The sequence below is a fragment of the Cyprinus carpio genome, chromosome B2 (genome assembly GCF_018340385.1).
Source record: "Cyprinus carpio isolate SPL01 chromosome B2, ASM1834038v1, whole genome shotgun sequence".
Lineage (NCBI taxonomy): Eukaryota > Metazoa > Chordata > Actinopteri > Cypriniformes > Cyprinidae > Cyprinus > Cyprinus carpio.
In genome coordinates this window covers 2,383,267-2,407,489 of record NC_056598.1, presented here as the reverse complement: position 1 = coordinate 2,407,489, position 24,223 = coordinate 2,383,267, and the positions used below count along the sequence as shown (strand labels likewise).

The 24,223-nt window shown below is 37.8% G+C and overlaps 1 protein-coding gene across 2 annotated transcripts in view; it reads left to right on the top strand.

Moving 5' to 3' along the window:
- The window catches only part of LOC109055006 (zinc finger protein 521), a 79,856-nt gene extending 68,781 nt beyond the window's left edge, over positions 1-11,075 (top strand). For both annotated transcript variants that reach the window (XM_042717713.1, XM_042717712.1), the window contains exons 6-7: positions 3,539-3,649; positions 10,061-11,075. In XM_042717713.1, the coding sequence (XP_042573647.1) occupies positions 3,539-3,649; positions 10,061-10,095 (146 nt within the window). In that variant the 3' untranslated portion in view covers positions 10,096-11,075. The remainder of the gene's footprint in view (positions 1-3,538; positions 3,650-10,060) is intronic.
- Positions 11,076-24,223: the final 13,148 nt, after the last annotated feature.

Here is a 24,223-nt window from a genome sequence, read left to right as displayed (position 1 = left end):
GGCAGGAATGAAGGAATGTGGATGGGGAAGGACAGACGCAGCGTGATCATGCAAAGCGAGGGAGGATGAGAGAGGAGCGAGGGGGGAAGGAGGTAAAAGAGGAGTCGAGGAGCCATCCAGAGGCAGCGGGGAGATGTCAGAAGTGTCGCTCTCGCGGGACACATTTGACAGCTATGTGAAGTCAGGCAGCCCGCAGCTGAAAGTAGCTCCGCTCACCCTGGAGGAAGCCGAGCGCAGAACAAACACTCTGCATGCCACTTATGAGCTTTTGTCTCACTTTACACAACAAAACACTACAGTTTTACACTCGATTGTGTGCACAATAATGCAGCCTGGCCCTGGGTTTGTATGTGCCCATCAATGCAAAACAATAATTCGTGTACAACACATTTAATTCAAATGATACCAAATAATCAAAAAGTAAATATGCTCAAATTACACCTTTTTTAAATAATTAATACGTTTTAACATTATACTTTTCAAAACACTAATTGGTTCCTTAATACCGAGTTATTTGAAAGCATCGTTATAATCAAATGATGAAGAAGAAGAGCTGTACAGTACATCCCTTAAGGACAACCTTATGGTCATCCATCAGAATTCTACACCTTTACCTAGAATTCTACATCTATTTTTTAGAGCAGTGGAGCAGCACTCTAACATTAACATGCATAAGTAACATCCCATAATCCCTTTATGCACATTTGTGATCCTTGCTGTAAAGTGTGACCTGCTTGTTTGTATGCACGTTATTAATGTTATATAACTGTAAAAGACCATTTCCTTTTGGACTTTATTTAAAATGTGCATTTTTTTTTCATTACATAACAGTTGTAACACATTCATCAAACTATCAACCAAAACCACAAACACTCACATTAACAATTTGTTTTTTTGTGAGAACAGAAGAACTTACTGCATTTTCTGAAAATCTTTGGCAATATATAATGGGAAAATTGTTAAGCCAACTGGAATATTTTGTACAGCCACACTTTAGTACTTAATTTGCTGTTTTTACTTCCAGGTTGGATGTTTGTCTCTTGACAAACAGTTCAGTTAGCTACTGTAAAGTTAGCTACTGCCTCCATAGAGAATTTGAGTTTTAGTAATAAACATTTAGCAATTTGTAAAATGTAGCATATATAAACCATGAAATGGAAATTTTGAATGTCTTTTGTTCCTTATGATGTGAAACAGCTTTTTGAAAAGTAGGACTTGGCTTGATTTCGTCTGTTGGGAAACGATTGGATTGTAGAAAGTGTTGTTGATTGTTTCATGTGAGAAAGATTGAAGGATTGACTTTATTGGTCAGCCCTCGCTCACACGTCGTCAGAGAAGTCATGGTGAATTGAAGGGAACATTAAAAGAATAATGATGGTGATGCACAGCAATAAATAGTTTATAATAAACACTGTAAATATGCACATTAAAATATGAACGGTCAGTTTTGAATCATCCGATGGATTAAGGAGCATTAACAAATACAGTGTTATTGTAAAGTTAAACTGTAGTCTACCATTGTACTGTAACCATTCTCTAAATCACGTCCATCTCTTCCTCTCTATATTATCACTCATTTATGCTCATATGCAGGATTTCAAACCCACAGATGCCCGTCCAGATCGTTTTATCTGTGTAAGTTGAATTAGAAGACACAGATTCTCATCGACCCTAATAAAGCTCGCATGGTAGCAGTGAACATCAAATTTGGGTCTAAATCCAAAATCCTAACGGTGGCATGAAGGCAAAAGTTGTTTATCCCTCGTAAGAAATTCAAATGAAGACCGAAACTCACTCTTTACCTCAGAGACACGACTCGGCGTGTGTGTGCGTGTGCACGACCAGCCACCCTTAACATATGGGTCTCTAAAAACAAACAGCATGTTTGAAGTACTCCTGTGAGAATAACTGCATGCTCTCTCTCTCTCTCTCTTACACACACACACACACACACCCATTCAGCAGCTCTATGGCTTAATTAAAGCACACAGACGCACTATGTGTTTTAAGTGCCATTTCAAAGATTTTATGTGACTGAATTAAGGCTACGCATAAATAAAGAGTCTGCATGAATATTAATAATGTCAATATAATTAGCACTGTTGACTAATAGAGACAGCGTTTCCACATTTGGAAGGGACTGCAGTTCCTGTGCTTGTTTATGTCCCTACAGTGGCTCTAAATAAAGCACATCATTATTCCTCACTGTTCACTATGACTCAAAACACCGACCGCTGACCGTTATCCAGCCTGCCAAACCCTGGATGCTTCCAGCTGGATGGTGAATCAAAGCTGCATTACATTCGCAGAGTGTTTTGAGTGAAAGAGTATACCAAAGACTGGAAACATTCTCCCATCACACCATCACGATTCACTCATTTGTAACAATACTTCTTTCAAATGCTGCCAAACTGTGAAATCTGAGCTCGGAAAACAGAACATGTGTCTTTCCTCATTTGAACGGAGTAATATGGAAAAAAAGAACATGTGTCTTTCACTAGTGTCCTCATTTGAAAAGGAGTGGAATCCATTATATTCAGAAAGATGTATTACGAAACATACAATGCTGAAAAAAAAAAAAAAAACTACTTTCCACATTTTTTGATAATTAGTAAAGAGGAAACTTCCTCAGTGTCCTTGTGAGCTTTTTACCATAAACACTAGTGTATGAACTGTAGAAATACTACTGTATAAATGTTGGTTAATTGTTTGCTTACTGTATGTGATCCATTAGAAATGGGTAGAAACTGAATTTTACATACATTATAACAATCAGAAATTGTAATAAACTTAATTTGATTATACTGTACATACAATGCTGATAAAAAAAACCCTCATTATTTATTATAACTACTTTCCACATTTTTGAATAATAGTAAAGTCATTGAAACCACTAAATATCACAAATAGAAGTATGGGAATTATGCAATGATCAAAAATATTGAATAATAGTAAAGTCATTGAAACCACTAAATATCACAAATAGAAGTATGGGAATTATGCAATGATCAAAAATATACATTTATTTATTTATTTTTACTTTTATTCATCAAGTACACTTTAAGTTAATGAAAAGTGACAGTAAAGATACTATACCTTAATTGCACCTCAATTAAACTTCTTTTAAACTATCATATAATCATCAAAACAACCTTAAAACAATCCACATATATTCCAAAGATAATTTAACATAAAATAACAATAAAAAAAAATAAAACAATATTAAACCCAAATATCAAACATATGTAAGGAGCAGAACAACTGTTTTCATAACAAGATATCATAACATTAGCACAATTAGATTTGTCTACAGAACTAAATACAAGTTTTACTGAATTTTTAAGAGGAAATGCAGCCATGTTGAGCAGAAGAGATTCTTTTAAAAGCATTAAAAGCTATTTCATGTACAGGCAAGGCTTAGATTTGTCTACAGAACTAATTTCAAGAAATGAAACACAGGGCTGTGTGTCAAAAGGTTCTAAGGGGCAGTGCGTTTGGAAAGATGTGACTTTAATGCATGTGTTGTGTCTTGTTGCAGTATTCGTGCAGGCCTGTAAACTGCAGCAGCATATCTTCACCGCACACGGACAGGAGGACAAGATCTACGACTGCTCACGGTGCCCGCTGAAGTTCTTCTTCCAAACCGAGCTTAAATATATACAGCCACATGACCATCACAACCTTTTGCTTGGCAGAACAAATAAATCATGGGGAGGAAATTTGGCTGTAAATATATTGGGCGTGATTGCAATGGCATTAAGCAAAAAACTCAACTTTGCATTACTGATGTTAATCGTTGTCAGTATGATGCTCATTACCACTGTCAGATCAGCCAGTGAAACAAGAACAAAACAAAAGCAAATCAACACTGGGACAGTTTTGTAGCTGTAACATTGTGATGCAGCAGAAAGGAAAGATCATTGCAACCAGGCACTTAATTATGTAATATTGTACAGTATAATGATACATTTCTTTAGCAGCCAGCTTAAATTACTTAATTTATTTAAAATGGGTGAAAATCTAATACCAAACTGGAATATGAGAAATACAAATAATTCTCACTAACTATGATTTTTGCCACAATAAACTCCTCATTTGCTGCAATCAATAGTCAGTAAGAGAGTTGTTATGTTTAGTCATGTGATAGGATTACGAGATCTAAAATATGCTCATGCAGAATAAGGCATTAATATGTGCTTTACAAGTACTAATAAACAGCTGTATGCTAGTTATATGCATGCTAATAAGCAACTAGTTAATAGTGAAAATTGGTCCCTAAACTAAAGTGTTACCAAACCATTTTTGAAGGGTTTAGGATTGTGCATGTTCAACTGTCATTGCATCATTTTCCTGCAACTTTAGAGTAATTAGTCACATGCATTTACAGCTCTGTTGATTGACTGACAGCAGAACTGAACCTATGAACAGAGATGGCAGATTTAAAAATGTGTACTTCCTTTATCAGCTAAGCAAGTGCTGTTGAGCAACTGCACTTCATTTTCCAGATTTTATAGACCTCTTTAGCTGAGATTTTCTCATATTCATTTTTAAACCTGTCTCCTCCTCATACTGTCTGCTTTTACCCTCGGTGTTTGTCGCCCTTGCACTTAGCATTCATTTTTCATTTTCTTTCATTGTGAGAATAAAAATACCTTAACTGTTTCTGTAATAGCTAAAAAATGTGTCAAACCAAAGACTTGAGTGAAAGACTTTAATTGAAGAAAGCAAGAATGGAACTAGCTTAGGAACAGCTAAAGAGTTAAAAAGCTTAAAATGATACTAATATTCTGGCATGTGCTTGTATGCATCTCTAACACCATGTTAGTTGAGAAAATTAGTTAAAATGAGTATTTACACCATGTTAGTTGAGGTTTAGCCATTTTTTGATATTAGTTACTTTTTTTGTGAAATTTGATGAACGTTCTAATAGTTTTCAAATAAGGTAACACTTCAGGGATCACTTTTTTTTATGAACTAGTTGCTTATTAGCATGCACATTATTAACATGTTGGCTGTTTATTAGCACTTATAAAGCACATAATAATGCATGACCTAAATTTAACGACTTTTTCTCATTATTTAATGAGTTTATTCTCAACATTTTATTTTGACTATTTTCTTGAAATTTAACTACTTTTTTCTCATAATTTATTGAGTTTGTTCTCAACATTTTATTTAGACTTTTTTTCTCTAAATTTAACAAGTTTATTCTTGAAACATAACAACTTTATTCTCGAAATTTAATGAGTTTATTCTCAACATTTTATCTCAACTTTTTTCTTGAAATTTAAAGATTTTTTTTTTTTTCAAAATGTAACGACTTTAATCTCAAGATGGTTTTATTTATTTTTTTATTGCTTGGCCCTATAATCCTTTACATACAATCAGGTTAAACTGGACAAGGAACAGGTTTTTGCTCTGAAATACAGCTGAAATTAATCTCGTTACTCAATTTCTCAGGCCAACGCATAACCCTCTGACTAATGCATGACAGCAACTACATGAAAAAATAAATTTACGTTTCCCTGAATGTTTTTAACAGCATTCACAGCGGACAACACAACTAACCCAGTTTTCTAACCATAGTTTTCTATCACTCAAGACTTTTGACGTTAACTCTAAAGTTCTAGCTTACAGTTCACACTGAAGCACAACAAGAAAAAACAAAGCTTTTGACTTCAGGTTTAAGATTACTCAGATGTTTTAAAATATGATTCGTACACAAAAGTGTAATGAAAGCTCCGATATTACCCATGAGTGACTCACGGATGCAGGCAGATCAGATGCAGACAGCAGCAAAGCGCAGCGTCCTGTGAGAGTTTGCGTGTGTGTTCGTGTTTGTTCCCGCCTCTGGCTGGGTCTGAAGTGTGTATGCAAACATCTCGTCTTGAGACGGTGACAGACCCTCGCTGCAGCCCATGAGCGCGCTCAGTCTCTGCTCATCACCGCTGGGAGATGCACAATCCAAACAAACACTTTTGATCTGTGACACACTTCTGCTTCCTGTAAACTTCCTGTGAACTTTTTACAAGCGACTCTGCTAATGCAAAATAAAAGATGCTTTGCTTCAGCATTGTCAGGAGAATGTTTCATTTAAAGTCATTAAGCAGATTACTATTATTATGGCGTTATTGGGGATAGTCAGTCTTGGTCAAACTGTAAAACTGTCCTTCCAGTGGGACCAGGTAACTTTGGAAATGTAATTGATCACAGATTACAAGTTGCCCTATTTAAAATGTAATAAGTAGTGTAACTATTTCAATTACTTGAATAAAGTAACTGATTACATTTGATGACATTTTTATTTGCTCTTCTAAATTTCTAATGAATGTTTTCAGCTGTTAATCAACTCTCAGACAGGTCTAAAGTTTTCAGTGACGATGTGTATTGATGTAATTGGCAGACAGAGAACCAATCAAAAGCATCAGAATAGCATCGCTTTATTAAACCTCCTTTAAAAGGCAGGAGGCATCATGCCCATCAAAAACAGGCAAAGCAATAAATCAGTGTTATTCAACATATCCAAACTTTTTACAGAAAAAATTCAGATGTCACCCCCTTTGTAATCGTTAACATTTACATAAGTAACTAATTTAATTACACATTTTTCTCAGTAACTGTAACAAATTACAATTACATTTATTTTATAACTAAATACCGTTATTCCGTTACATGTATCTAGTTACTCCCCAACACTGCAAGAGAGGCATGTTCTGCACAATCTTCAGTGAGGCGAAGTGTTCACAAGCTACAGTATTTCTATCACAGACAGAAACTTGTTTAAAGTCCCCATGAAATCAAAACTGATTTTTGGGGGGCTTTTGGTAGGAATATGTTAGGCTTAAGATTATCTATAAGCTACTGTGCTCCAAAACAATGACAACAAGAGTCTCCGTGAGATCTTGTGTCAGTGTGAAATCGTACAACAAGTGTGTGGTCTCAAGGTCTGCTAGAATCATCCAGTGTGTGCATTCAGAGGATTATAAGGCTAAAAATCGGTTGAAACTGTCTTCATGTCTGTGGTCTCCCATGGTTTTAAAATCAGTTAAGATTTGAAAATCGTCTAGTGTGTGGACAGCCTAACACGTACATTTTGCATGCCTCCTTAATCAAACACACCTGATTCAGGTCATCAACTCATTAGTAGACCTGAAGACCTGAAATGTATTTGTCAGACAAAGGAGAGATGCTCCAGGAACATGACTCCGTCCATCCATCCATCCATCCACTCATCCATCTATCTATCTTCTGGCAGTCTTCCCTGCAGAAACCGCCAACGGTGCTGATTTATCATGGTCAAATATGTTCAGTCTGATCTGTAAATACTGTATCCTTGAAAACCTGTGCTAATTAGGCTAATTTCATCTCAACTGCATTCGGCTGCCTTGTTAACATTTGTTAATTAAGCCAAGTATTCACAACAGTTTCATTAGGCTACCTAGCAATTGCTGTTACTGTAATTCAGTACAGGCTTCAAAGAACCACCACATCTACAGTCAGTTAGAAGCAAAAATCCACAGTGACGACTTACTGAACATTCTGGCTACACAAATTCCTGCAATTTTTTGATCAATTGTGATGCCTGTGCCACAGCAGGGACATTCAGGTAGAACTGACAAACTTGGAAATCTGAAGATGTCAACTTTGGATGTATATTGTTTGAGGACAGGGAAGGAGCTCTCAGGAATAGATGACAATCTCTCTGGGAGGTGATTAGGGCTTGGAGTTGGTGAGCAGAATTATCTTCCTGTTTTAATGCACACGAAATCCTCCGGAGCGGTATTCGAGGCTAAGCATAACCCATCATACATCATGTTCTGTAAATAATTTGAGACTTTTTGTAGAGATCTCACGAGAGGTTGTGGAAACCTTTGCAGTGTTAGTTGAATATTAATAGTAATTATAAGTTACATATAATTTGGTAGCAAAACAAAGTGTTGCACATTTTATTGGTGCAAGATCATGTTTATTTGCTACTGCTTTTTATCACTTAATTAGATGCACCACAAAATTGTACTAAATTGTGTCATCTGTTATATGGACTACTGAACAGCCATTTTTCAACAGTATTGAAAATCAAAACAAAGCTCTGTAAACACATTTTTACAACACTATAAGTGTGTCCCATTGGGTAATGAAAAGTTCTACACACACTTGTGGTCTTCACTCTCACTTGAACACTTGGGCCAAATACAAGAAATACATAATGTACTGTAAGTAGACAAGTGGCCAAGTGCAAAGACCACAAGTGAGTATCTAGACAAGCCCATTGTTCATTTAGTCACTACAGACCCAGGATTGGATTTTGAGACTATGATGATGATGGACATGCACATCCAGTCCTCTTCATTGACCCCTAGTTAGAGCATTTGTCACACCTCCTCAATAATTTGTCCTCAAACCCAGTTGGGCCGCTGTCTTAAGGAGCTTTTGCACCGTGTGCTTCCAGGAACTAGCCAGCATGATTGTTCTTAGAGAACCAATGTCTCCCTTGGGCTGTATTCCTGGTTGCATTTGCACCGGCAGCAGGAAGTCTGAAGTGGCCGACAGTGACGTCTTTATTCCTGGCATTCATAAACATCAACAACCGGTGAATGGAGAACGCCATGATCGGAGCTGTTTTTGTTGTGTCGTTGGTTTCATGATAACAGAGATATTATGTAAACGCACAATTTCAAGATCGAAAGAGCATGAAAATCTGACTAAATCTCCTATTACAACTCTAATTTAGTTCCCCCAAATGGAGTTCCTAGAACAGAATTAGTTATGCAGTGTGAACACACCATAAAGCGGGAACTACTGCCAATAGTCCTGGGAACTATGAAAGGTTCCTCGGGTGCGAAAGCACCTTTATAATCACCCCCAGCAGTGTGCATACACTGGGGATCTCTAAGAACAATTTTTAGAATTTGCTCACCAGGTGGCTTAGATTCCTTTTTACATCCTCATTGGAATTCCTATTTTGAAATTTCCTTTGGAATCCTTACATTAGTGGAGAGAAGACACGTCTCTCTGGCAATGTTCTGTTGTGTGGCTTTGCAGAGAGGAACTGCTTCAGGGTATCCTGTGGCATAAGCATACCATTAATTGGAAATTAGGGCACTTACTGGCATGAGTAAGGGAATGAGTCTGAACTGGAGGAGCATGAAACTGGAATCCACTAGGATCATGATGGACTGTCAGTTTAGTCGGTTTTCCTGTCATTTGGGATTTGATGGAGTGGATGATGGCCATACAAGGCATGGTTTTGGGAAGTCGAGCAGCATGGCTTCCATTTGGATGTCACACTGCTGTCACAGGCTCTAATGGGAAGATGCCCTCCGGCTGTCGCCTCTCTGATGTGGTCTTCTGTGGGAAGACTGGGATCCCCTTCCCAGCATCCATTGCCTCTACAAACAGCCAGCTCGATGCTTTCTGCTGGACTCAGGGCAGCAACTTCTCACTGACAGGACACACATTGAAAAACCAGAAATTAAAACAGAAAAGTACATAAAGGCCTACACATTGTCCTTCTCTCTAATAATCACAAAATGAATTCCAGTGATGTCCTGCTCACCTCCTGAGGCTTTTACTGTTCCTTAAATGCTCCCTTCCTTGATGAAGGATATTGCCTTCAGGTGCTCTCAAATTGTTTCTCCGTTGTGCTGATTACGCTTACTAGAGGCTAGAGAAATATATTACGGTCAAGGTCTGGCACGTCACATTTTAATAAGGTTTTATTCTGAAAGGAGAAAAAAAAAGCTAAAAAGCTGTTGTATTTCTTTGTTCTCTCTTTAGTCAGCCTGTGCATTTTTAGATTTTCTTTTTATTTTGAGATATTTCGACTAGATTTTGTTAAACCAGAGCTGCCTGAAGCAAGCTTGAGTGTGTTTGTTTTTTCTAAATAAAAACAGTAATACAATAAATAGATATGAATGCATTAAATGACTGTTGTATGTCCAAGCCTGTCTGATTCATGTGTGGAAGTGAATGTTCACACAAGCGCAGTGTGAACACATTCTCATCTGTGCAGAATTAAGAAACTGTTACGGTCTTGATTAACTTGCATTGTGTTTTGTTTTTCAGAACCACAGTCTGAGTCTGCACAACAGCTAACAACAGAACCACCTGGAAGAGAATCAAGACCCCATCATGACCCAAGAAATCTATATAAAAACATTGCATTGCATCTGTTGCACACAGTCAAGCAATTATAAAGAAATTAAGGCGGGGGTAAAAGATGTTTGACATTCAGTGTTCCAACAACCTATTTGTAAGTAATATTCTTCATGTTTTGCTTTAATTTTCTTGTAAAGAGTCTTGAATTGTTACTGTTAAAAATAAATGTGTTTGAACATTACAAAAGAAACCAGATTGAACAGATATGAGAAAGTATTTGGGCTCACAAAACAAGATGATATCAGGAAAACTGAGCCATCATCACCAGCCCAGCCTGCCTCATGTGACCAAAACATTAAACTTTTGAGTGAAATATGAATAATGATATGTTGAATATATGCAAAACCAGAACAAAACAAAAGCAGCAGTAATCCATTCCAAATGATCTTCTGTTATCCTGAGGTCATTTCTCACAGTTAGAGAATCTGCTGTCTGTCCATGTTAACTTGTATATTTCTGTTTTTAATGTTTACTGCTTGCTGAAGTCTGGATGTGTCTGGAATGTTTCTTTCTATATGAAAGAGGGTGAGGACATTTATTCTCTGTTGTCTCCATTTGTCTCATTGGGTTTGGCTACACAAATGCTGTCAGGAGCATGTCACGGCTGACTGATGTGTAATGCCCTACTGTAACAACATTGTGTCTAATATGTACAGTGTATACCAGTTTTACATGAAATGAAATTGACATGCACTTTTGCAACACGCCATATACTTTTATGGATGTTCTTTTTTTGAGATGACCCTACACACTTGATAAGTGGCAACTGGACAATTGGAAATGAGACTTTTATTGTGTCATGATGTCCAAAAAAAAAAAAAAAAGGTTCTTTAAAAATATTAACTGAGGTCCGATTTGTTGGACCTTTTTTTGTGTTCTCATGTGATGAAAACATTAAAATTGTATGAAGATATGGATTTGCTGTGCTTTTCCGAAAAACGTTTCATTACTGTGTTTCTATGTTTGTTTGTGTATTTCTTTTTCTAAACATCGGCATAAGAATGGATTCTTAACTTTACATGGTTATCTGAAGGAAAAAAACTTACACAATGCCCATTGATCTGTTACATTAACCTTAAGAAAATGATGAAAATATTAAAAATGTCCAACTCAGAAGGTAAAGCTGAATATCAAATTAGCTTTTCTCTTCATTTAAGGGATTTGAAATAGTTTCAACCACGTTACCAGCGTTTTGGGATATGTCTGAATTATGGCTCAGCAGAAAGACAGAGAGATTGGCTATTTAACAAATAAAAAAAATAATGTTGTAGCATTTTTTTATTTTATTTTATTTTTTCTCCAAATTGCCCTGGACCGAAGCTGCATGTACAAGGAAGATTAGCCTCAGCTGAAGAGAGATGCAGTTTGGATTTGTGGGTGTCAAGGCTTTTTGGAAAGCTTTTGGTTTTATGAATGACACAGAATGCAAATCTTGGAACATAATCAAATAAAAGCACAAGCTACTCTAGGACAGACATTCTTCTTTGTGAATGTAAACCTGACATGCTTTACAGAAGATCTGATGTGCTGACGGACATATAAGATGTGAGCTTAATTTTTTTGTCACATGCTGTTTCATGCTGGCCTGGAAAACAGGTAACTTCAGGAATTCAAAATCCACATCTCTTCCACATATCCCAGTGTCCATTAAGAAGCGTAAGAAAATCCGATTTTGGAGATGCTCACAGGGAAGAATCTGTGCTTCACTGGCATGAACGTGAGGATGTGTTCTCAGAAACGTCTAAGTATGAAGACTCTCCCGCTCATGGAATCAAAACATTGCAAGCTCTGCTATGTCCTGCTGGTCTATCTCTTAATATATTTAACAAACATTGAAGGCCTAAAATAATGCATGCTAACAGTGTCCTGTGAGGTAACTACGAGTCATGTTGAACTTCATGCAGTTGACCATTCGCAAAGACAAATGTGTCGTGATAGTTGCCTCAGTTCAAACACTTGAACTCATTGTTGATCTTTTCATATAAACGTAAAGGATGAAATGAACATGAATAAACATCAGAAAGTATTTTATGTCAACCGCGGAAGACACTATTTTCAAGTTTAAGTCCACCGAAGTTAATCTACTCTCCTGTATGATCTGTGGTTAAAGTCAGCATGAAACAGAAGTATCGATTGTCTTTTTTTCAAGTTTCAGTTTCAAGTTTAATTTATTTACATAGCACCATTTACAACAGCAGAAGCTGGCCAATGTGCTTTACGGCATCAAAATAAAATAAATAGTAAATAGAGCATCAAAAAAAGCAAATAAATAAAATCACAGCTGAAAACCAAAATTATATCCACATTTAAAATATATAGCAAAATATAAGAAATAAAACCAGAATTGTCATCAAATATCGAGTACAGAGATGGAACGTCAAGGGACATTGTAAGCAATGGAGAAGTAATGTGTTTTTTGTAGAGATTTAAAAACCTGTAAAGTAGCAGCAGATCTAACATTACCTGGTAGGCTATTCCAGAGTTTAGGGCCTACAATAGCGAAGGCACGTTCACCCCTTTTCATTAATTTAACTCTAGGAACAGTGAGCAATCTAAGATTACTAGATCTAAGAGCTTGAGAGGGGTTATGAAGGGAAAGCAGTTCAGATAAATATGAGGGAGCTGAGTTGTTTAAAGACTTGAAGACAAAAACAAGGATTTTAAAACTCCACTCTTAAACGCACAGGCAACCATTGCAGAAAAGCTAAGACAGGAGTAATATGGGTAAATTTTGGTAGGCCCATTAAGAGTCTTGCTGATGCATTTTGGACCAACTGGAGACAGGCCAAGGTAGTGGTATTCATTCCACAATACAGGGAGTTACAGTAATCTAAACGTGATGATATAAAAACATTAATTACTTTCTTAAAGTCTTGAAAAGTGAGGAAAGGCTTGATTACAGAGAGAAGACGGAGATGAAAGAAACAAGATTTAACCACCAAATTTACTTGACTCAAGTTTCAGCTCGCTGTCAAGCAAAACACCTAAGTTTTTAACAAGGGTTTTGGCTTGGGATGTAACAAAGTGATTACCGAGATATTTTAAGGGAATGCCACTAGGGGGACCAAAAAGTATCATTTCAGTTTTCTTTTCATAAAGGTTGAGAAAATTTGATGACGTCCAGATTTTGATATCCTTCATACAAGCCAACAAAGTGTCAAAGGTGTTACTATCAGAATGTTTAAGTGGCACATAAATCTGGTTGTCATCAGCGTAGAAGTGAAACGAGACACCATGTTTCCTGAAAATAGAGCCCAAAGGGAGCATGTACAGAGAAAAAAAGTGTTGATGCAAGTATCGATCCCTGTGGGACCCCCCCATGGAAGGTTAACAGCTGGTGACATGTGGGTGCCTAGTCAAACTGAGAGCCCCCGGTCCTTTAAATAGGAACTAAACCAACTTAAAACGGTTCCCATCAAGCCCACATAGGCCTCGAGTCGGGCAATAAGAATATTATGGTCTATCATGTCAAATGCAGCAGTAACACATAAAAACACAAATAAAATCATATCACCCTGGTCAGTTACCATATAGAGATCATTTAACATAAAGCCGACTCAGTACTATAAAAAGTTCTGAATCCTGACTGAAATGTTTCATAGATGGAGTTTTTTAACAGAAAAAAAGTTTAATTGTAGTTGAACGACTTTTTCGATTATCTTAGAAACAAAAGGCAAATTAGATATAGACCTATAATTAGCAGGATCCGCAGGTCAAGATTTGGCTTCTTTAGAGATGGGACTCCTAGTGCATGTTTGAGATCAACTGGTATGGTCCCCAAACTAAGTGATTTGTTGACAATAGCCAGAAGACTGGGTCCCAAGGTCTCAAAGAGTTGTTTAAAAATACGAGAAGGGATGATATCAAATGAGCAAACAGTAGGTTTTAGTTGAGCAATCTTTTTTTTTTTTGTAGAGCAGACAATGAGGTGGGTTCAAAAGCATTCCAAGTGGGAGCATGCAAAGGAGGTTCGATAATGTCACAGTATTTTATAACAGACTGTGGTCTCTGATCTGCAATCTTTTTAAGAAAAAAGCTAAGAAAATTGTCCGATGTTAAGGAAGAGGAAACTGTATGACAATTTGCATGAGGATTGAGAAGCGAGTCAATAATAGAAAAGAGAGCCTATGACAATTTTGATTTATAATGTCAGAGAAATATTTTATTTTAGAAGCCTTAGCTACTTTTTGAAAATTAGCCAATGCAGCCTGCAATACTTCATAATCAACTTAAAGCTTGGATTTCTTCCATTTTCGTTCAGCTTGTCTACAACTCCGGCGGAGAGAAAGTGTGTGGTCATTTAACCAGGGCATAGGTTTGGCTTTAATTTGTTTGGGTTTCAAAGGGGCAACAGAGTCTAAAATACTGAGACAAGTGGAATTAAAAAGAGGAAGGTGATCATCCATGTCTAAGTTAGTCATGGGGTTCTCTAACAGATGAAAAGAGTAACTTTCTCTGTATAGTTATTTATAGTAATAGCATTAAACGTGCGAAATGATCTGACAGCACCATGAGGTTTATCAAACCAAGCATGGATAGGGACAGTAAAAAGAAGAGGCTTATGATCAGAAAAGTTGAGGTCAGAAATAGTCATATCGGAAACAGACAGATTATGTGACAAAACCAGGTCTAGCATATGACCCTGGATGTGAATAGGGCCATTCACCCATAGTATAAGATCAAATGATTCCACCAGGTTTAAAAAATCCTTAGACAAAGAATCAGATCTACAACAGATATGGATATTTAAGTCCCCAAGGATCATCAGACGATCATATTTTATAAAAAGTTCACTTAGAAGGGCTGCAAATTCCTCAATGAAATCATTGGCAAGTTTAGGAGGACTGTAGATCAAGGCCACCACCAGCGGATTAGGGGATTCAAATTGATAAAGTTGTAATTCAAAACTGTGGAAGGCATTCATGGGTAGAGTCCGGCACAGATATTTAGTTTTAAAAGTAAGCGCTAATCCTCCACCATGACCAGTTTCTCTAGGTGTGTTTATGAACACATAGTCATTGGGCAAAAGTTCGGAGAGTGGCATCAAATCACCTGGTTGCAGCCAAGTCTCTGTCACAAATAAGGCATCTAAACCAGTTGACGTAATAAAGTCATTTAGTAAAAAATCTTATTTACCAGTGAGCGGGCATTGATCAGCGCCATCCTAGACTGAACTGGGTCATAAGACTGCTGAGAGTCTCGGTAAAACTGGCAGAGATTTCCCAGATTTACACCTCCACGATGAAGCCGAGGCATAACGTTAGTGAAGGCAGGTGCAAATTGGCGTAACCGGTCGAATCCAGCGGTACGGTTCTTCCAGGGAATGCCAGTGAATGAAGCAATAGCCGACCAGGGAAGTAGAAAGAGAGAGCTGGCAAGCAAGAGTTGAATGCTGCAACACCAAGTGAGACTTGAATTTAAAGGCTGCTCTGCCATGTTTTCCACGTCTTTTATGAATTCAGTGTTTCCTACGGGGAATACCGCAGATATGAAGGCGGAGAAAAGCTGGTATGTCCGCCACACAGGGAGGGCACAGTAACAAGGTCCTCTCAGATCATAATGCAGTTGCTCAATAAAACCTTGAATATCCAAAAGTTGTACACGGTCATAGACCCGTTGAGTGGAGCAGTGATGTATTAAAAACCCAGCAAAGATAAAAACTAACAGAGCATCAGAAAGACGGCATGCCAGCAACAACTGCGACATAATCTCCCAGCACTTACCCAGACAGTAACCAGTTTCGGCCCAGATCCGGCCCACATCTGGCCCGCGTGAAATCCTTGAGGACCAGATGTGGGCCGGATCTGGGCCGAAACTGCTTGCTGTCTGGGTAACAAACAGGAAGTGTTTTTTTTTTTAACTGTGACGTCTATCCAAGTGAAACGGCATCTGAAATGAGATGGCGGGACTTGATTTCATTCTTTGGGAATTGATTGGATCAGTGGAAGTTGGGGTGTTGCTAACAAAATGGAGGCAGATCTGAATGCAAGTTTGCAGTTAGTTGTGAGGGGATTTCTCTCCACTGGATTCACTGGCGACACCCTAGCATGAAGAAATTTTTTATTTATTCAGGAAGATGATGGCAAGGATGATCAACAGCACAAAACATACCTTACAGCAATCGAGTCCTCCGTCAGGTTAAGTCATATTCATAAAAAAATAGTTTGCGATGTCCTAAGAGTAATGTTGTGGTAATATCCTAATATCCTTTCAATTTTAAGGGTAGTGTAACAATATAACCTATGAAAATGGTTTTAAAAAGCACATGGCGCTTTTTGCAGTAAAGGACCTGTCATAGTTTAATAAGTGGGAAGATGGCATAAAGCATGCAAAGCTACATTGAAAACAGATGAGCGCACGTGTGCATATACAGTACAGCTCCTGATCGGGGTGAAGTTCACGGGATTTTGTCCACAGAATGATAAGAGCACACGTTTTAACATATCATTTTATTATTTCACACTCAGTTTTTTAAGTTGTGGGAATGATTCCCAGTGGAAACACACACACACGGGCGTCGCTAGGCCATTTTAGGGGGACTATAGCTCCATAAACTGTACACGAATTTGTGATCGTCTCAGTCCCCTTTACATTTCACATGAAAACTGCGGCAGACTTCGATCAGCTCCTCCCCATCTTTCAGTGCTTTCTTTTTCAATCCGCAGACCGAGAAACAGAGGACAATGTGTGTGCTTATCGATTGATTGTTATAAAGTGTACATCTGTGCAGTTCTTTGTCATAAATACAGTTTACATAATATCCCCGGGGAACAACCCGTCTACTGTAGCACGTTTTCGCTGCGTTCACACGTCATCTGTTTCCTCCAGTGAAAAGTAAGCATGTGAACGCATATACTTTATAAAACAATTTTGCCATTTTCATTTGAATATATATATATATATATATATACCCTCATTGAGCCCCCCTAAAATGAAAATCCTGGAATCGCCCCTGCACACACACTAAAATGTGTTCCTTAATTGCACTGAAAGATGCTTTGCACCTGCAAAATGAATACATGTAAATTATTTGATTCTTGATATTGTTGGACACTGTACCTGCCATCAATGAAATTGCTTTCTGTCTGCACTGTGCATGTCCTAAAGTAATACAAGAATTTGAAAGATATATAAGCCTTTGACTGTAGCAGTGATTTAGAGTTTTCTCTCTCTCCAGTGACACATATGCTAATAAGCTTCCCCGTTTTGAGGGAGTTATTCATTTAGACTTCATATAAATCTCTCAAACATAACTGACCCCAAATAACTAGCTGCCTCATTTAAAGGTAGGTTTGGCAATTTTTTTCCAGAAATATTATATATATTTATATATATACTGGTTGAAATCAATAATTAAAGTAGTCTTAAGTATGATATATATATATATACTATACATAATATATATATATATACATATATATTATATTGAAAACAAAAACAAAAACAGTCTAAATTATATATATTTATATATATACTGGTTGAAATCAATAATTAAAGTAGTCTTAAGTATGAAAATAAAAACATCCACTGTGGAAGGCTCATGACCATAAACTGATTGTCCAAAGCATTGAATGCAATGATTGGATGCCCCACCTGTCTGTCAACCTATTTGCATACCTCCGCACAGCCAAAAGTGAGAGTTTGGGGTGTGGCTTCTGCAGCAGCTGAGACAGAGGGTGTTTAGCCGGTTTGGAAAAGAAATTCCCATTTCTTTACAGAAGCGCTAGTAAAGTTCAACGGCTTGCTAAAATACATAGAGACAGACAAAGGGTAAAACAAGAATAAACACTGGCAGTGTTTTTACAAGATGAAGGAATTTGATGGATTTGATTGGGTTTCAATCGATACAACAAACTTGTTGAGTTTCCGTAAGCTAAACTCAAACTCAACTAACTAAAAGTTAAAGGTCTTGCTAATATTTTGGAGCTTTTATTGAAAGTAGCCTGCTTTTGCCTGTTAAGACATGACTTCACTTACAGAGCCGTAAGAGCTGTGTTTTTGATGTGAAAGGGACATTTGCAAAGGTTGTTTATTATTGTAGTTATGCTAGTTGGCACTAGTAGCGCAGAAACTGCCCTCACTAGCTTTTAAAATAAATATCTGCCCCTGTTGTTTCTTTATTAGTCTGAAAGATCTGTATTATTTTCGATATTTGTGGTCATGTTTCAAGCAAATTTACAACATTTTTGAAATATTGGGATATCTTTATTTAATGAGCAAATGCTTATCAGTCATTTGTTTGAGTAATTAATTTGCTGATAATGAACAGCTGTAGATATTAGTTGTCAGTTTTGTTTTGATCTATAGTCTGGCCACATAAATGTGCACATAAATACTCTAAACCACAATGACTATTATATGTGTTCATTGTGAGTTGTGCACAACTGGATTAAAAAACAAATAAAAAATGCTTGTCATCATTATCATTTCACTGGTAACATAAGTATTTAATAGTTGTTGTGTGTACAATGGTTGTACACTAGTTACTGTCCGCAATGGATTCATACACTTCTACTGATTTAATATCAAAGATCAAAATTTCATGACATGAGCTTTTATATATCGTCTATGCGGTCTGTGAAATATATCCATCCTAAAATTCGGATTGTTTGACTTCCATTGTTGTGTTCAGGGCATTTTTTTTTTCTATTATTATATTCTTATCTTTGTTATTCAGAGACAGTTTTTTTTCATCTAAAAACAGCTCTTCTATCCAAGTCCCCAAATGCTCACTTTAGTTAATGATAAACAGTTTATTGTTAAAGTAGTGTATTGTTCGTGACAAATAGCACTCCTGAACCACTTCATTTTGTTTGTTATTATCTCTGCTGTTTGTCTTTTATTCTGCTTTTCTATTGAAGAAAGAAAAGAAAACTTAATTAAATATGGAACAAAATGAAGCAGCATCTTTCTAAACTCCCATGTCATTAAAATGGAGATGAGTATAAAAGAACAACAGAATAATGTCTTGTGTGAGATATTTATGGGATATGTTATGCAAGCATGTCACATTGTTCTGTCTGTATGTTTCATGTCATTATCACCTCTTGTAGTGATGTTCCTCAGGGACCCACTGGAGGAATGACAAGTGCAGCAATGTATCCACATTACAGGTTTTTTTTAAATTGCTTTGGTAAGACTATACTCTTATTCTGTTTGTGTAAACCAAAAGAAAGCATGCGATCAGGATTTAAAAAGAAAAACTAGCGGTTTCACAAGTGTGATCAGTGGAGTTTTGTACAAAACTGAGTGTAAGAGTATAATTCAACAGCATGTTATGTGGATTAGATGCCTATAGTTTATTTACTGCATTGAATCAGACTATTTAGAAACTAAAATAGTTTTTCTTTTGCATTTTTCCCCCCCCACATTTTTTTTTCTTTTTCACTTCAAAACAAATTACAAAACAAATCATTACAAACACTTCAAAAGGGATTACAAAACTTTTCATTGGACTTCAATGGATAATGGAAATGATTCATATTTTAAGTGTCATTAGAAACATATAAATTCTTAGAAAAACGTTAATTTATCAGACTAGTTGTTAATATATCAGATCTACATAAAACCTGCAAGCTTGGAATAAGTCACATTGTTTTGAGTTCAAAACATATCATTTAAAGATTGATATCATTAAAGACATTGTTGCCTATTAATTATCAGAGGCAACGATTTCACTGTCTACAGAGATGTCACTGAATATTCTTATACCCATCTTTTATTATATTCACATGAATGAGCAGATGGTTTCTTGAAATACAATAGACCATGATTAAGTCCTTGTGCTGAAACCATAAAATATATCAATTCAAATATTTTGTAGATATAAAACAAAATGAATAAATTTAACTCATAAGAAGAAGAAGATGATAAAGGTGAAAGAAAAAAAAAACCACATTGTGAAGGGCTGGTTTTATTATTTTTAAACCACCCGAAAAATGTCAGATTGTGTAACGATCACAGATGATCAAGTCAAAGATCAACAGTGACATCTAATGGACAAATTCAGTCAGCAGAACAAACCCTGCAGAAGAGCTGTCTGTCTGCCTGTAAACAGGATTAATGCGGACTGTAATATTTTAGCTATTCATGTATTTATTTTGAAATACTATAGTAGGTCAACACAATACAGTACTCAACAGGACGTGTGATTATGTCAGTATAATGTGATGTTATTGCATGTGTCTGATTTCTCCGCTTTTTTGAACATTGACATAAGTGAGTCTGTCATTTAATGTAGCACACCCTTTATTATCATGAGTTCATTAATGTTTCAACTTCAGGCTATATACACTACCAGTCAAAAGTTGGAACAGATGTTGAAGTAGCGTTCAGCACACAAGAGACCTCAATAAAAGATGCAGAGCTGTAAAAGTCTGAGAGTCTATAGAATATTTTTGATATGTGCAGCATTTTAGCCACTATATTCCCATTTGTGTGTAGCAGTTTAAATGTCATAGTTTAATTACTAGTATTATTTTAAAATATGGAAATAGTAATAATAACAAAGCAGTTTAACAATTTAATCTTAATTCATCAAAATCTAAATCATTGTACGAGTGTTTCTGAATAATTCCTAGCAGGACAATAGCTATAATTATAATTTAAATCATAGATTAACAATTAGTTTGGCACCGACTGAAAGAAAACCACATATTACACAGAGAGCTTATAATGTATAATGTAAAATACATTTGCTTATAAATAATGTAAAATACAAATGCTAATATTATAAAAACTGAACATTTACTGTCAAACGAAAGTGTATGTGTGTAAAATTTTCAAGAATGCAAAATTATCACTATATAACATTTAGCAGCTATTTATAATACTGAATAAATGTTGTTCAGTAAGAACAGCGATTTGATTACATTTTTACAGTGAAACAAGGTGAGTAAGAAGCAGATTTCATTGCACCGGGTAACCAGTCGATGGTAGGCATTGACTTCCATAGTATCCATAGAGAGTTTGACTCCTAACCCTTGGGTTGTGGGTTCGAGTCTCGGGCCGGCAATACCATGACTGAGGTGCCCTTGAGCAAGGCACCGAACCCCCAACTACTCCCTGGGCGCCGCAGCATAAATGATGCCCACTGCTCCGGGTGTGTGTTCACTGCTGTGTTTGTGAACTTTGGATATGCAAAACACAAATCACGAATACTGATCACCGATAACCATACTTATATCAATACAACCTCACTTCACTTCACTGAAATACTGTGGAAGTCAATGGCTATCATCAACTGTTTGGTTACCAACATTTGTGAAAATATCTTTTTTTTTTTTTTTAAGCTCAATAAAACAAATAAACATTAAATAAAAAAAAAAACATAATTAATATGTATGTTTCACACAAATGAAGAAATACACAACATTAGGTGTATGTGTGTTGCACATGATGGAAGACATTGTCAGCATTTATATACATATATCTACAGGTGAAAGCCACATAACTGGAATATGTCTCTACCACTCTGTGATTGGCTTATTACCTTGTCATTGTGATCATGCCCTCTTCTTACACTCGCAATCATTGCACAAAGCCTGAGTGGGTCATACTGCAGAAAATTGATTAATTACAAAGTAAACAACTCACCCACTCAGACATCATCACTGCCCATCACATATGAATCAAAATGATGAAATCAGTGAGCTGCTTATTAAAGAGCACTTAGCTCGATTAAGCCAATGTCTTATACGCCACTTAAAGCTGTATCAGACACGTTCTACTTGGCATAAAAATTCAAGACTGTATCTAACCTATGTTATACCTCATGTTGATTCAGTCTATAGCACAGATCTGCCTATATGGTAAGAAACGTGTCTGTAACTACATTTTTGCTAAACTCCAATAACCATACCTATATATAATTCATTGCAGGTTTTGGTTGAAATTAACACTAGTGGAAATAAAACATCACACTGATTAAAGTTGATTAAATATTGACTTATTTTCACATAAGTTTACTGCCCATCTGTAGTTCCCTAATGATACTTCACATGTACTGCATCTTGCTTGATATGCTATGGGGAAAACTCCTTTTCCTTTGATGAAGAAAGCTTTTTCAATCACACAATGTAACTGCACGGCCATTGGTTTGTGCAGTAAATTAAAAATGAACCAATGGCTCAGCAGTGGAGCTGCACGAGCCTAACCAGAATAAACCCCCCAAAACCCGCCAGAATGGGCAGGGCCATCTGGTTATATAAGTGGGCATTTCACCATAGGGTTCCTCAGATTTCTTATCTTTCAGCGATGACTGCAAGATCGTCAGTCTACGAGACTCTACGCCTTCACCGTGAACAAGCCTCGCAGTGGATCAAGACCCCCTTCCTGCTCGGCTGACTTTGCCACTCCCCAGCCACCTTCAGCATCTGCAGCAGCTGCGGCCATCTATTGGCGTTGTTACAAATGCCGCACCGTTATTGTCACTTGTGCAGGGTTCCCCTGAATGCCACTGACAAACACTGAAACTACGAGTGTGTTTCATGATTGGGCGCAGACAGAGAAAGCAACTCCACCCCTCGCACCCTCCCACTTCCTTCATCCCAGGAACCTGTGAGGAAAAGCAGTGGGACAGAGGAACTCAGAGCTTGGAGAATAGTGAGCCAATGTCAGCTGAGCCCCCGCGTGCCTCACTCTCTCCTCATAGAGAGGTTTCTCTCGTCCTCTCCGCTCACCCGGACCAGCTTGAGACTGGATCTGGTCTCGTTTGGTGGGAGTGAGTGTGACGACATGGATGACAGCATGTCTCTGGCAGCTTTAGATGCAGAGGAGCTGTCGGGCTCGCCGTCTGCACAGCCCAGCACAACCAGCACAGGCATGGATGCCGAACTGTTCCGCGTCCTGTCTAAAGCTGTGGAGAAGCTGGGTTTGGAGTGGTCTCCTCCTGAGAACCCACCCGCAGCCGCCTGGATAAATGGTTCTTGCTGGGGCGCCGTCAGGCCTCTCGTCAATGGGCTTCACCATTCTTCCCAGAGGTCCATGACGAGATCATCAGATCTTGGCGCACCCGTTACTCGGCCCACCTACATGCCTCTTCTTTGTCCACCCTCACATTGGTCGATGGCGCAGAAGAAAAAGTGTACGACAGACTACCTCCCTTGGATGAGTCATTGGCCGTGCTTCTTTGCCCACCCACAACTATCAGTTGGAAGGCAAAGGCCGCCCACCCATCCAAACTGTGTAGGACGACTTCAGCTCTCACTGGACAAGCCTATTCATCGGCTAGACAAGCGGCCTCTATGCTTCACTCCAGGGCAGTCCTCCAGGTCTTTCAGGCCAAACTCCTTCACTGCATTGATAGGTCCGGCCCAGACCCCACAGCTTTTAAAGAGCTACGCAGCGTGAGCGACCTGGCTTTATGTGCCACCAAAAATAAATCACACACAAAAGTTACAAAAAGAGAGCAAATTTCTTTTCAAATTTCACTTCAATTCGCTCAAAGACCCCTGGTCCCCTTCCTTGACTCCCTGGTCTCCCCCACCGGCCTGTTTGGACCTGCAGTGGAGGGTTTGATATGAATGCTTCACCGCCACGCAGAAAATGTCGTCCAAGGCAATGCAATACACTTCTGCAACTGCTTCCAGTTGACCCCAAGATGGGAGCCGGCTCAGTAGCCCGCGAAGCCCGCCCCTCCAGCTGCTCAATCAGCTTCTAAGCCTGAGCTCTGTCATCGCTTCCGCTCGGCCAAACACTATCCATTCCCTAAGCACCAGGGACCCCCCGGCCTAAGATAGTGCTGGACCCGGCGGCCTCAGGCATCTTCCTGATCTGCAGGTCAGAACGAGGAAGGGTCCAAGTCTTGCTACAGCCGAACCCACCACCAAGCAAGCTCTGTCGTGCCTCCAAGCACCCCATTTAGTTCCAAGTGCCGGCTGCAATGTGTTTGTGATAAACTATCATTGTGAACTCTGGGCCTGTTCAAATACCGCCCACATAACCGAAATTTCTTTTCAAATTTCACTTCAATTCGCTCAAAGAATTTCAAAAAGAGAGCAAATTTCTTTTCAAATTTCACTTCAAAAAGAACCCAGAAATTCAACAACAATGTTTCCAACCTTGT